The sequence below is a fragment of the Ictalurus furcatus genome, chromosome 2, assembly GCF_023375685.1.
Source record: "Ictalurus furcatus strain D&B chromosome 2, Billie_1.0, whole genome shotgun sequence".
Lineage (NCBI taxonomy): Eukaryota > Metazoa > Chordata > Actinopteri > Siluriformes > Ictaluridae > Ictalurus > Ictalurus furcatus.
The window spans coordinates 8,785,011-8,797,664 of NC_071256.1; the positions used below are offsets into that span (position 1 = coordinate 8,785,011).

At 40.1% G+C, this 12,654-nt stretch overlaps 1 protein-coding gene across 2 annotated transcripts; it reads left to right on the forward strand.

Annotated features, from left to right (window-relative positions):
• The first annotated feature begins 995 nt into the window (after nt 1-995).
• heca (hdc homolog, cell cycle regulator) lies at nt 996-10,421 on the forward strand. 2 transcript variants are annotated; one of them, XM_053646609.1, is made up of 4 exons: nt 996-1,231; nt 1,933-3,018; nt 3,606-3,760; nt 9,958-10,421. In XM_053646609.1, exons 1-4 carry the CDS (start codon nt 1,006-1,008, stop codon nt 10,120-10,122), a joined length of 1,632 nt encoding a protein of 543 aa, XP_053502584.1. In that variant the 5' UTR covers nt 996-1,005; the 3' UTR covers nt 10,123-10,421. The 2 variants fall into 2 exon arrangements, with proteins under 2 accessions (XP_053502584.1, XP_053502576.1); XM_053646601.1 differs by lacking the exons at nt 3,606-3,760; nt 9,958-10,421 and having other exon boundaries at nt 996-1,222; nt 1,933-3,508.
• Nucleotides 10,422-12,654: the final 2,233 nt, after the last annotated feature.

The window sequence follows — 12,654 nt, forward strand, 5'->3', positions numbered from 1 at the left end:
GAGACCATCACCTCCTCTACCAGTTGAACGAGGCTGATGTACATAACTGTATCCAGGAGGACTGGCTTCATTTAATGCTATGTACTTGTTTGGTTTAATCCAAGTTTCCGTTAAACACATTAAAATACATTCCTGATCAGTAATGATCTCGTTAACAATAAGAGCCTTAGACGCAAGAGATCTAATGTTTAATAGTCCTAGCTTCAGATTAAAAGTGCTGGCTGTGTATTCAATATGATTTAATTTTATGTTAATTAGGTTACGAAGACAGACTTTCCGAGATTTTCAGACAGTCTCTATAGTATGTATTACAGGTGCTGGACTATTAATTGAACATTGATTATAATTAACGTTGTTATTGTCAGAAGATGTACTTACGTTAGGCAGTCACTTGGTGTGTAGCGCCTTGGAGATGTTGTCAGACAGCAGTTCCGAGGCTGCTGGGGTGCAGGCCATCAGGACGAAACAACCTAGGACGCTCCCAGAACAGATTCCAGTTATTGACAAACACCAGATTCTGCTCATTACACCAAGAAACTAACCAATCATTTAAAGCTAGAAGTCTACTGAACTTTTCGACTCCACGTCTGTATGTGGAAAGAGGTCCAGAGACGATGGACCCTTGCTGTTCCAATACTTTTGGAGGGGAGTGTATGAATACCCCACAATCATCCCTCCCCGTCCTCCCCTCCCCCGCGCGCTACTGTGCTCGAGACGGAGGCGGTGCCTGGTGACGTCATGTTGAGGAAACGCTCACTGTTTCGGAGCAGGAATCAAAACAACACACGAACACGCCCTCTTTTTCTTCTTCTGCTTCTGCTTCATGGTGCACCTCGGACTGTCAAAATGGCAAAGACGTCGCAGATGATCAGCGCTCCCTGATTATTTACATTGATATATCTGTCTGCGTTGGTGCGCGCGACTGACAATGCCATCTGCTAGAGGAGCGCGTGCGGACGGTTCGCGTTAACGTCGTTTCCTGTCGAGAAGAGCGCACCAACCATCATGCCGAGCCAGAAGAGCAACAAGGGGAAGAGAAGTAAGCGCACTAACAGCAGCGGAGATGAACAGGAAAATGGAGCCTCCGCAGGAGCAGCAGGAGGAGCAGCGGGAGGAGCAGCAGCAGCAGCAGGAGCAGCAGGAGGCGGAGGAGGAGCAGGAGCAGCAGCAGCGGGAGGAGGAAGCACTGCCTTAGTAGGAGCTACAGCCGCTCCGCCAAGCGGTAAACGAGGTGCTTACGGTTTAAAACCATAAAGACATGCAGGGTAATGCTTTAGACAGAGGAGTAGGAGGCGGAGGCTAGACAGCAATCATTTCTCCAAGCTAAACCATCTCCACTCCCACTCCAGGGTTTCTCCACTTGCACCAACTTGTCTTGTAGACTCCTACATTACTTAGTTGTTAGGCCACAATACTCATCCTGCAGGATAAGGAAGTGTAGGCCTCAAGGTGTACATGAATCAGGTGTTCCTTCATTTATTACAGTCCCTACTGCAGGAGGGTGATGGCTTTCCCCCCCCATGTTAGAAAAGTATCACAGGCCTACTTTCCTTCTTAATCCATGCAAATGTGTGTTGCATAATATTTTCTTTAGAGTGTCTGGGTTGTGTGGGTGGGTCACCCTCGGAGTGTGCAATAACACTGATTCACTCACTACGGCTGCTCTCGGGTCCACTGATAGATGCACGTTAATGAAGGTCAGACGCAGGAGACGCCGAGCACTTCATTGTGCCACGCATAGCTTTAAACAGCTACACGCTTGAATTGCAGGCATCTGGTGAATGTTAATTTGTTGATTTGAAACTTGATTACAAGACACTCCTTTATGCGTAATGAACATGCATACAGGCCTAATGATTGTTATATAACATGAAGTGAAGCAATATAAACATCTCAGTTACAGGGAAACATTGCTGATGTTGTGTCTTGCAGAGGCCCCGTGTGCCACACCGCTTGTGTGCAGTTTGGGCCGTGCTGTTGACCTTGAGAAGGACGACTACCAGCGGGTGCTGTGCAACAGCGAGCACTGTCCTTATGGCAACTGGATGCACCTACAGTGCTTCTATGAGTGGGAAAGCAGCATTCTTGTACAGTTCAACTGCATTGGCCGTGCCCGTAGCTGGAACGAGAAGCAGTGTCGGCAGAACATGTGGACCAAGAAGGGCTATGACTTGGCCTTTCGCTTCTGCTCGTGTCGCTGTGGTCAGGGCCACTTAAAGAAAGACACTGACTGGTACCAGGTCAAGCGCATGCAGGACGAGCGCAAGAAGAAGGTGGTGACGGAGAAAGGTAGTGGGAAGGCCAGTGGAGGTGTCTCGGCAGGGGGTGGAGGGGAGGCCTCGGAGGATCTCAAGAAAGGCAAGTCGTCTAATAAACTGCCTCACCGTGGCTCCAACCAAGACCTTTCACGCCGCCAATCTGTGGATCGGCAGAACTCTCAAGAGAGGAGCCACGCGGTTACCAGCATTGGGGTGAACCTGGGAGTGCGCTCACCCACTGACTCGCCTGGCCAGTCTCCACCATTAGGCTTCTCGTTCTTCACACCTCAGTCTGTCAGTGGACCACGCAGTTCACGTCACCTGGGCGAATTCCTTAAAAATGCAGTCCACATGGAGGGCAACCGGAAACACTTGCTGGTGGGACATGTGGCCGGCCGGGGAAGTCTTCAGGCGGATCACGTGGCAGGCAGTTTGTGTCTGCCCCGCCTTACTCACGCCGATGGCCCGGTGCAATTCTTGCGGAGGCTGGACCTCTCCGAGCTGCTGGCGCACATCCCTCGGCATAAGCTCAACACCTACCACGTGCGCATGGAGGATGATGCCCAGGCCGGGCAGGGTGAGGACTTAAGAAAGTTCATCCTCTCTGCGCTTAGTGCTAGCCACCGCAATGTGGTCCACTGCGCTCTGTGCCACCGCATGCTGCCCATCTTCGAGCAGTTTCCTCTGGTGGATGGGACGCTCTTTCTCAGCCCTTCACGACACGACGAGATTGAGTATGATGTGCCGTGCCACTTACAAGGCGAGTATCTCTTGAGTGTTTTATTATATAGTTATAGTTATTATTGACTGACTGTGCATAACTAAGAAGATTAAGGCTTTGAAGCAAGCTGTACAGCTCAAAAACTATACTGCACCATAAAATGCATTGAATAATCTACTCAAATTATATGCAACCCTTATGCAACTAATGAACAGCACAGGAAACTGCACAGAGCCCATCTTTCCCACTGGCTAGAGCAGTGCTTTAGGTTGGGAAGTTGCAGTTGAAGGTTCTCAGCTTTGGGCATTATTAGTTTGGGCTCTCTGTATACTTAGAACAATAGAAGTAATTGAATCAAGGTAATTTCATAATAAAATTAAACAAATGAGTCAAATCATGAGAGAAAACCACATAGAGAAAAAAACAAATCCATTCAAATGTTACGCCGTGAAGCTTTTCACATTCTTCTAGATGACCTGGTGCTGTGTTTTGACTGCATAATACTGTATAATAAGGAAGACCAAGGACCGAAGAGCATTAATGCATAATGAGTGACGAGACACAGGGTCCAGGTATCTTCACTCAGAAGGTAATAGTTATTTGCTGTACCTTTCGCATTTCTAAAGGGAGGCTGATGCACCTGTACGCCATCTGTGTGGACTGTCTGGAAGGGGTGCACAAAATAGTGTGTATAAAGTGCAAATCCCGATGGGACGGAAGCTGGCACCAGTTGGGTACTATGTATACCTACGACATTCTGGCTGCTTCACCTTGTTGTCAGGTATGTAACAAACAGTTTACATACATTACATTTCTGATAAGAAGCGTGGATGTTCTAGATGTTTATAGATTTTTTGTAGCAAGTGAATTCATCTCACTGCACACTGCTTATCAGATTTTTAAAAATGGCTTTATCTTGTTAGCTCATAAACCTGGTCATGTTCTGCACAATGGATTCGTATCAATATCAATTAAGACCAAATTACTGGCTTTCTGTGATCTGACCCCTCTAATGTCTTCTGATTTTCTATGCACATCAGGAAAATACTATTAACCAGTATCATGTCATGTTTTCCATGCACCTTGCTCCACTCCCGCTGTAGAGCAAAAAACGAACACAGAACCACCTTCATTCTGAAGTGCAATAGAGTAGAAATATGTTATTTCTGTTTTTTTCCCCCTATTAACAGAGTTTGTAGAAATTCTGTAATATCTACAATAGGATATTGTTGTTTGTGGAATCACTACTAATGGTTCTGTTGCTCTAAAAGTCTTCCTGAGCATCTATATAACATAAGAAGGGAAATAAATTGTATTAATTGCAGGATTGTCATGAACTTTATGGAAAGCAAAAGAGACATTACCTATCCATAGGCCTGTCACGATAACTACTTTTTCAGAGGATATATCGTCCCAGAAATTATTGCAATAAATAATATTATTGTCATTTTAAGATCATTTGTTTGAGTAAATGTCTGATTAAGCTCATATGTGTATAGGATGTGTGTGGGTGAGTTAATTAACCCGCTAGTAAAGCGCTTCAGTTTACCGCCGTTCATTCACTGTTCAGCTTCAGCTCACGCAGCTTAAGCGGCTCAATGTCAATCCGCCACATTATTGACTACGACTGGATTATTACAAACACTACCTGTACTTGTTGTAGAGGAAATGGGTCTGTTTTTACCGGAAGCACCAGAAATGCAAGATACATGCCAGCCATATACGCGCTTCACTTCAATTTAATTAATCAGTCTCAAATATCAAATAACCCCTGTTTTAATATAGTAGAATTTTTAACCAAGATAAATAATATTCAGTGAATTTCTTTTTGAAGGATTAGTACTGAAAGTTCTTGAAGTATCAAAGTAATAACTACAACATGGCAATAAAATGTTTTGAAACAGTGAGAAAAATCTCATTCTAAATTGAGGCTGTGTGTGTGTGTGTGTGTGTGTGTGTGTGTGTGTGTGTGTGAGTGAGAGAGAGAGTGAGAGAATAATCGAGGAGAAAATATGGCAGGGATTTCAGAGGCTCCACACATGGTAGATGGCAGATGCAGTAAAGTTTATAGGAATAATGTTACAGAGTTAGTTTGGAATTTATTTTTCCTTGACAAAATTCACTGACTGAGAGACTGTGTTAGTAAACACAGAGAGAGATTGCATGAGAAGGACACAGAGAGAGAGAGAGAGCGAGAGAGGTAGGTTTGTGGTGACGTGCGGGATTCCCCATATTTAACAGAATGCTGATTTCAACAAAGCAGCTTGAATGACTAAAGACAGTAACATTATAAACAAACAGCCCAGATGTACAGTCTTTTTTTTTTTTAAAATACTTTTTCGTTGTTTTTAGTTTGTAGCGAGAGTGCGAGAGGAACGCAGCTTGAGTCTGTACACTCTTTAGGAGTGCTGTCCTCGTGCATGCAGTTTGCGGTTTGACCTGAACGTATGGCAATGCAGTGCATGCCGATTTGTCTTCATGCGTTCGTCTGGTTTACGGATTGATCTGTTGTGGGTACTCCTTCTGATGCAGTTCGGTCGGCTTTGTATCTCTCGGGGGTCCTACCTCCTGTTGAAAATTGAAATCATAAGTAAACTTGCATGGGAAAAAAAAAACCTCAGAAGATTAAAATCCATGTTGCTGTTCAGTGGAATTGGTGGATTGTTTAAATTCAGAGAGGCTCAGATTAGAGAGAGATGTGAGATTTCCTCTCTGAGGTCTATCTGTGAGAGAGTCAGAGCAGAGGGAGCGAGACATAGCCTCACAAGTCCTTTTGAGTGTTTGACCTGTGTGTCGTATCAGGTTTAGTGGAATAGTACAGTAAGAACAGAGAGCCCCCTATCAGTGGAGGCACGCTGTTAAATCAGGATTGAGCATTAGAACATTTGTCATCCATTCTTTCATTTCCTTTACACACGTCTGTTTTTAGCAGTTTGACTCGCACCTGTGCTTTAAACAGGTATGGGGAGTATCATTAAGAAGTTTTGTCAGTCTCAAATAGTTATACAACTGCTGAATGTTTGATTCTGACGTTCAGCTTGCTAATGGCTGTCCTGCATGAGTCCAGTCTTACTTCGGCTTGTTTTTCCTTGCACGAGGATGATCACTATGATGCCTGTCTGTACTGCCTGGGGATAGTCCAAGCTAGGAGAGCTCTCATATGTACATTTTGAAGCAGCTCAGACTGTCAACTCTCAAAAAGGCGGTGACGTTTTATGAAAAATCCTTGGACAAGTAACCATGGAACAGGAGGACTGTGTTCCTGCTGAGTATTTACTGAGCTGCCACAAAAAGCAGAGTGATTTTTATACTCCCGGGAGAATTATCTGGCTGTGCTAGGCGCTTACTGATTTCAGACTGAGATAGGGTGGAATGAAGGAGCATTGGGGGCTAGGGTTGGGCGATATCTTATCGTTTGTGATATACCGGTAGAAATTCTCCCCACTATAAGAATTATTCTTCACGTGATAATAACGATAAAGCCTAGTTGATGACGTATTTCTGTGTGCAATGGTGTGCGACCCGTTCGCAGCTCACATGCAGAGCAAAAACAAGTATGGTGGAAGCTGTGGAGGAGTTTATCACTAAACGTGGAGCTACTGTACCTCTACAATCTGGAACTGGTTTGGTTACAGAAAATCAGTTTTACTTTTAGATTAATGTTTGTGTTTCTGAGGCTCTTAAGACTGCATGCAGCGGTCACTTGTAGCCAAAAACAGTGATGAATAGCACTATATTTATATAGTCACTGATATCGTTATCGCAGTAAATACCAAAAAATATTGTGATATAGTTTTAAGTCCATATCTCCCATCCCTATTGGGGGCGTGTCTATAGGATGACTGACAGGAGGCCTAAACACAAAAAAAGCATTCCAGACCTGCAGCCATTTTTCCAAACGGCATTCCTCAGCCACGTAACACACTGAGGCCATATCGTAAAGCATCATTTTTTATCATGTTTTTATATATACATGTGTGTGTGTATGTGTATATATGTATATATGTATATATATATATATATATATATATATATATATATATATATATATATATATATATATATACACACACATACACGTTATTTGTACTAGTAAGAAATAAAGCAACTCAATGTTAAATGACATACATTTGATGGTGTTGAGTCTCATTTTCAGAAAAATTTTAACTTTCAGTTTGTTTTACTCTCCTGTTAACAGGTTTTATTTCAAAATGGCTTTTAAAAAAAATATTACAATTATTTATAATAACACATTTACTGTATATTATTTTGTTGTAATGTCAGTCAGCACCAGTGGGGCGAGTCAGAGATCATCACTGGTTGCTCGCACATTCAGTCTAAAGTAACATCACACCAAATAATCATCATATATCCTGTGAGCTGGAGCACAGGGAAAAGTAGAGGCTGCTAGACTACATGCCTGAGAAGATTATTTCTTCATATTACAACTGTTATAGATAATGTGTATATCTTACAGAGTGGTTATCCACTGAGATTAGACAGAGGCTAAAAACGATTGATATCTTCATAATGAAACTAATGGCTGAGTAATGTGTAATAACCAGGTCTTATGGATAGATGGCACACATACATGCACACACCCTGCAGACAGAGACCCGCATTAGTGATTTATAATTCTTTTTCTTTTAGTGTTTTAAGTTATAATCCTCGACTGGGTTCATGTTGTATTTCCTATGAATAAGTTGTACTTTGATTAGACAGTGTGTGACCGTTTATCTAAATTTAGTTTCTCCTCTAAACACAGATTGAATAACGAAACTCTAGATAAATCTACTAAACTATTAGAATAATAGTTTTTATTATTATTCTTTATTATAACTTTTATTATTATTATTACCTATTATTATTATTTTTTTCTTTTCTTTTTTTCTTCTTCTGTGTACCGCTTATTTTGTGTACAGTGCTTTGAAAAGCTGCTTTTAAAGGTAAAATAAAGGTTATTATTATTATTATTATTATTATTATTATTATTATTATAGTGTAAATAATGCACTTCGTTCACATTCATTACACGTGACTGCTAATGACGCGACAGACGCTTCATACCCTTCTGTGTACTATTTTTTTTTATTGCGCCAGAAATAAAGCCTTCTATTGATTTTTATTTATTTTTAATCTTTGAATCAAGCGCCGCTAGAACATTCGTACCAGGCGCTCCTGTGTGAGCGTTTCTAACAAATAATCAATATGAATAGCGTCTGCTGCTAAATCATGTCTCTGTTTGATCAGCTGAAGAAAGCATCACATGTCGGCGCTCACTGAGATCTTCCATGTGGTTCCATCCGCCAAGAAGCTAGCATGCTAACTACTCACATGCTAGAAATAATCAATAGCAAAAGATTAACCAGTCACTAGATAGGCTGAGCCCCGTTTGTGCTAGTGACAGATCACAACAGAGTGAAATAAATGTGTGGTTATGAAATGAAAAAAAAAAAAAGCCATTTTGAAATGAAAACCTATAATTATTAGGTAAAATGGCTGAAGATATATCTCAGACTATCCATGTTATACAGAGTCAGCTGACTGAAGGGGAATGTTGGATTTTGCATAGAGGTCTAACACTGGGCTCCATGATGTCTAAATTGTTTCTGGGTAATAATTTCACCTTTACAGCATCTGGAAATCAATCTGTTTTAGTTTATAGTACCAGTTCATCATAACTGTATAGTGTTTTACTGTCTGAAAACTCCATAAAAGGCAAAGCTTACAACAGTAAAATGAGAGCTAAAAAAAAAAGGGAGTGGAGTTTCTCAGAAGTAGAAGTGAGTGTTATTCTGATTCATGTGTATGCTGATGAAAATATCTACAATTTCGTAGCGTAACAGCACCTGAAGGCCAAAACCTGGAGTCTGAATTAGCTGGGAATTAAGTGAGGTGAAAAGGAAATGCTTTGATATGAAAAACAGAGGGAAAATAATTCTATTCTGTATGCGGGTGATCATGGACATCGAGCACGTCACACAGAGACGTGCTGTGCTGGATCTCAAGAGAGCTCGTTTTTATCATTACAGGTGATATAAACTGTCTTCCAATGAATAAAGTTAATATTATGATTGGGGTGGAATGCACATCATTAAGACATTATAAAATCTAAATTGTGCTTCTCTAAAATAAAGTAGTATGGCAGGACAGATTTAATGCATAGAATTACTGAATTGAACTCAATATTAGGTAAATAAATATAAATTTGATTAAATCTACATTCGGATCACATGTAAATGAATCACATGTAAATGAATCATATGAAAATTAATAAATAAATTAAAGACAAATCTACATTCGGACATGGTTAGCGTTGTATTTTCTCTTTTCCTAACAGTAAATTCAGCCCATGGTGGAGTTGTTCAGGTGGAATGTTAAATAAAAAAAGGAAGAGGATGGGAATGTGACCCCTGATGCACACTAATCACTGCTTTATTATTCTCTCCATACAGGATTTTATTTTGTGATTGAAGCCTCTTCAAAAATGCTTGATTTTGCTGTGGCTTTTTTCAAAACTTACAATGCAACTTGCTGAGTTTGTTGTAATTTCATTTTGGGGCAGAAAACTACTTGAATCGAATGAAATTGTTTTGCACGGTCTTTCGCAGTCATGTTTGTTGGTAAATGAGACCTTTCAACTATACTCAGGTTTGATGCATGCGAATCGAAGAGGGCTCTGGCTGAATGCACGTTGTGATGATATCACGAAATTCTGCAGTAATTTTGAAAAATTGCAAGCTCCTCCGAATATTTACTTGATTTTGTGTTAATTTCTGCAATCGCAGAATCCTGGCGAGACTGACTAATTCTAGCTCTAAATCTGATTTGGGAAGTGAGAGAATATTTCAGTGAGTGTCCTGTTGAAATGGTTTCACCTCTCTCTGTCTCTCTCTCTCTCTCTCTCGCTCTCTCTCTCTCTCTCTCTCTCTCTCTCTCTCTCTCTCTCTCTCTGTCTCTCTCTCTGTGTTCTCGCAGGCCAGACTGAACTGTAAGCACTGTGGGAAGCCTGTGATCGATGTACGCGTGGGCATGCAGTATTTCTCCGAGTACAGCAACGTGCAGCAGTGTCCACACTGTGGCAATCTGGACTATCACTTTGTCAAACCTTTCTCCTCCTTCAAAGTCCTCGAAGCCTATTGACAAAAGTTCTACTTGCATGCTAGTCTCCTTCCCTTTTTTTTGTTCCTAGGGAATTTTATTTGTCATGATTCTTTTTTTTTTAAATTAAAATTAAATAGAGAAGAGTGAAACAATGGCAGTTAATCACAGAGGATGAAGTCAGGAAGCGCTTCACTAAATGTTCATAAGACTTTCTCATCTGGCATTTACAACCACAGAAGCAAGAATAATACTGTGACGAGTGAATGTATCTGTACAGTATATGCCAAATTCACCCTTTTGTACAAAGAACAAAAATAATAAAATGCATAAAATCTGTATTTTCTAGATTTCGTTCATACTTTCGTTCATACATTTTAGGGCCACTGTTCCCTCATTTTAACACACAAACACTGCTCAAATATTAGTATTATGTTAGTATATTATATTAGTATTAGTATTAGTAAGTATTATGACTTTTTTATTGATATTTCTCAAAATTGTATGAATTTTAGAGATATGTATGAATATTACAAATTTATTCTTGATATATTATGAATTTATTCTCAAAATATTACAAATTTATTCTCAATATATTACAAATTTATTCTGAAAATATTACAAATGTATTCTCAAAATATTCTCAATATATTACAAATTTATTCTCGAAAAGTAACTGTTATTCTCAATATATTATGAATTTATTCTAAAAATATTACAACTGTATTTTCGAAATGTTACAAATTTATTGTCGAAACCTTGCATTTTAATGTTTTAAACAGTGACCCTAATACTTTGTTGCATTGTGGCTCTGCAAATGGGATCACTTGTTTCGGTACCAGCGCTCATGAACGGAGATGGAAGGCTGTTCTGATGTGTGTAATGAAGGAGGAGTGGTTTAATGTAACACTGTTTATTCAGGACAGGGTTTGAAGACAGAAAGGCAGCAGAGCGAGCGAGAGAGAGAGATAGAGAGAGAGAGAGAGAGAGAGAGAGGAAGGGAGGTACAGTTACAGTGCCCTCCACTAATATTGGCACCTTTGGTATTTATGAGCAAAGAAGGCTGAAACATTGTCTTTATTGTTTAACCTTTTGATCTTTTGTTTAAAAAAAATTCACAAAAATACCCTGCTCGCATGGATATCAAACAATTGCAAACAAAACAGGTTTATCTAAAAATAATCTTTGTTAAATATAGATGTGCAACAATTATTGACAGCCCTATGAATTCATATAAGAAAAAATATATTTGAAGTATATTCCCACTGATATTTTACATTTTGTTTAGTACACCTGGGTGACTAGGAACAGGAAATTGTTCAAACCTGACTTCCTGTTTCACAGGGGTATAAATATGAGGTAACGCATAGGCCAAATTCCCTTAATCAATCATAACAATGGATAAGACCAAGGAATATAGCTGTGATGTGCGGCAAAAAGTTGTTGAGCTTCACAAAATGGGAAGTGTCTATAAGGAAATAGCACAAGCATTGAAAATCCCCATTTCCACCACCAGGGCAATAATTAAGAAGTTCCAGTCAACTGGAAATGTTATGAATCAACCTGGAATTGGACGTGTCTGTATTGTCTCAACGCACTGTGAAGAGGATGTTTCGAGTGGCCAGAAAATCTCCAGCTGGAGAATTGCAGAAGTTAGTTGCGTCTTGGGGTCAGAAAGTCTCAAAAACTACAATCCGAAGTCACCTACATCACCACAAGTTGTTTGGAAGAGTTTCAAGAAAAAAGCCTCTACTCTCATCCAAAAACAAACTCGAGCATCTTCAGTTTGCCAGACACTACTGGAACTTCAAATGGGATTGGGTTCTATGGTCAGATGAAACCAAAATAGAGCTTTTTGGTAATAAACACCGGAGGTGGTTTTGGTGCCATGTGGAAAAGTACCTCATGCCCACAGTTAAATATGATGGTGGCTCTAATGTTTTGGGTCTGTTTTTCTGCCAGAGGACCTGCACATTTTGTTAGGATATATGGCATCATGGACTCTATCAAATATCAACAGATATTAAATGAAAACCTGACTGCCTCTGCCAGAAATCTTAAAATGGGCCGTGGTTGGATGTTCCAGCAGGACAATGATCCAAAACATACATCAAAATCAACACAAAAATGGTTTACTGACCACAAAATCAAGGTCCTGCCATGGCCATCCCAGTCCCCTGACTTGAAACCCATAGAAAACCTGTGGGGAGAACTGAAGAGGAGAGTTAACCAGCATGAACCTCAAAATGTGAAGGATCTGGAGAGATTCTGTATGGAAGAATGGTCTCAGATCCCTTGCAATGTATTCTCCAACTTATCAGGCATTATAGGAGAAAACAGAGCTGTTATCTTGGCAGAGGGAGGTAGCACAAAGTATTGACTAAAAGCGTGCCAATAATTGTTGCACACCTATATTTAACAAAGATTTTTTTTTATATATATATAAACCTGTGTTTTGTTTACAGTTGTTTGATATCCATGAGAGCAGAGTATTTTTGTAAATTTTTTAAACAAAAGATTAAACAATAAAGACAATTTTTCGCAACCTTCTTTGCTCATATTTACCAAGGGTGC

Bases quoted from the DNA above. Each gene is read 5' to 3' on its own strand.
- heca (XM_053646609.1), top strand. From the start codon at position 1,006: ATGCCGAGCCAGAAGAGCAACAAGGGGAAGAGAAGTAAGCGCACTAAC. The intron at 3,019-3,605 runs GCGAGTATCTCT...GCATTTCTAAAG, and splicing joins TGTGCCGTGCCACTTACAAG to GGAGGCTGATGCACCTGTAC. The intron at 3,761-9,957 runs GTATGTAACAAA...GTGTTCTCGCAG, and splicing joins CTGCTTCACCTTGTTGTCAG to GCCAGACTGAACTGTAAGCA.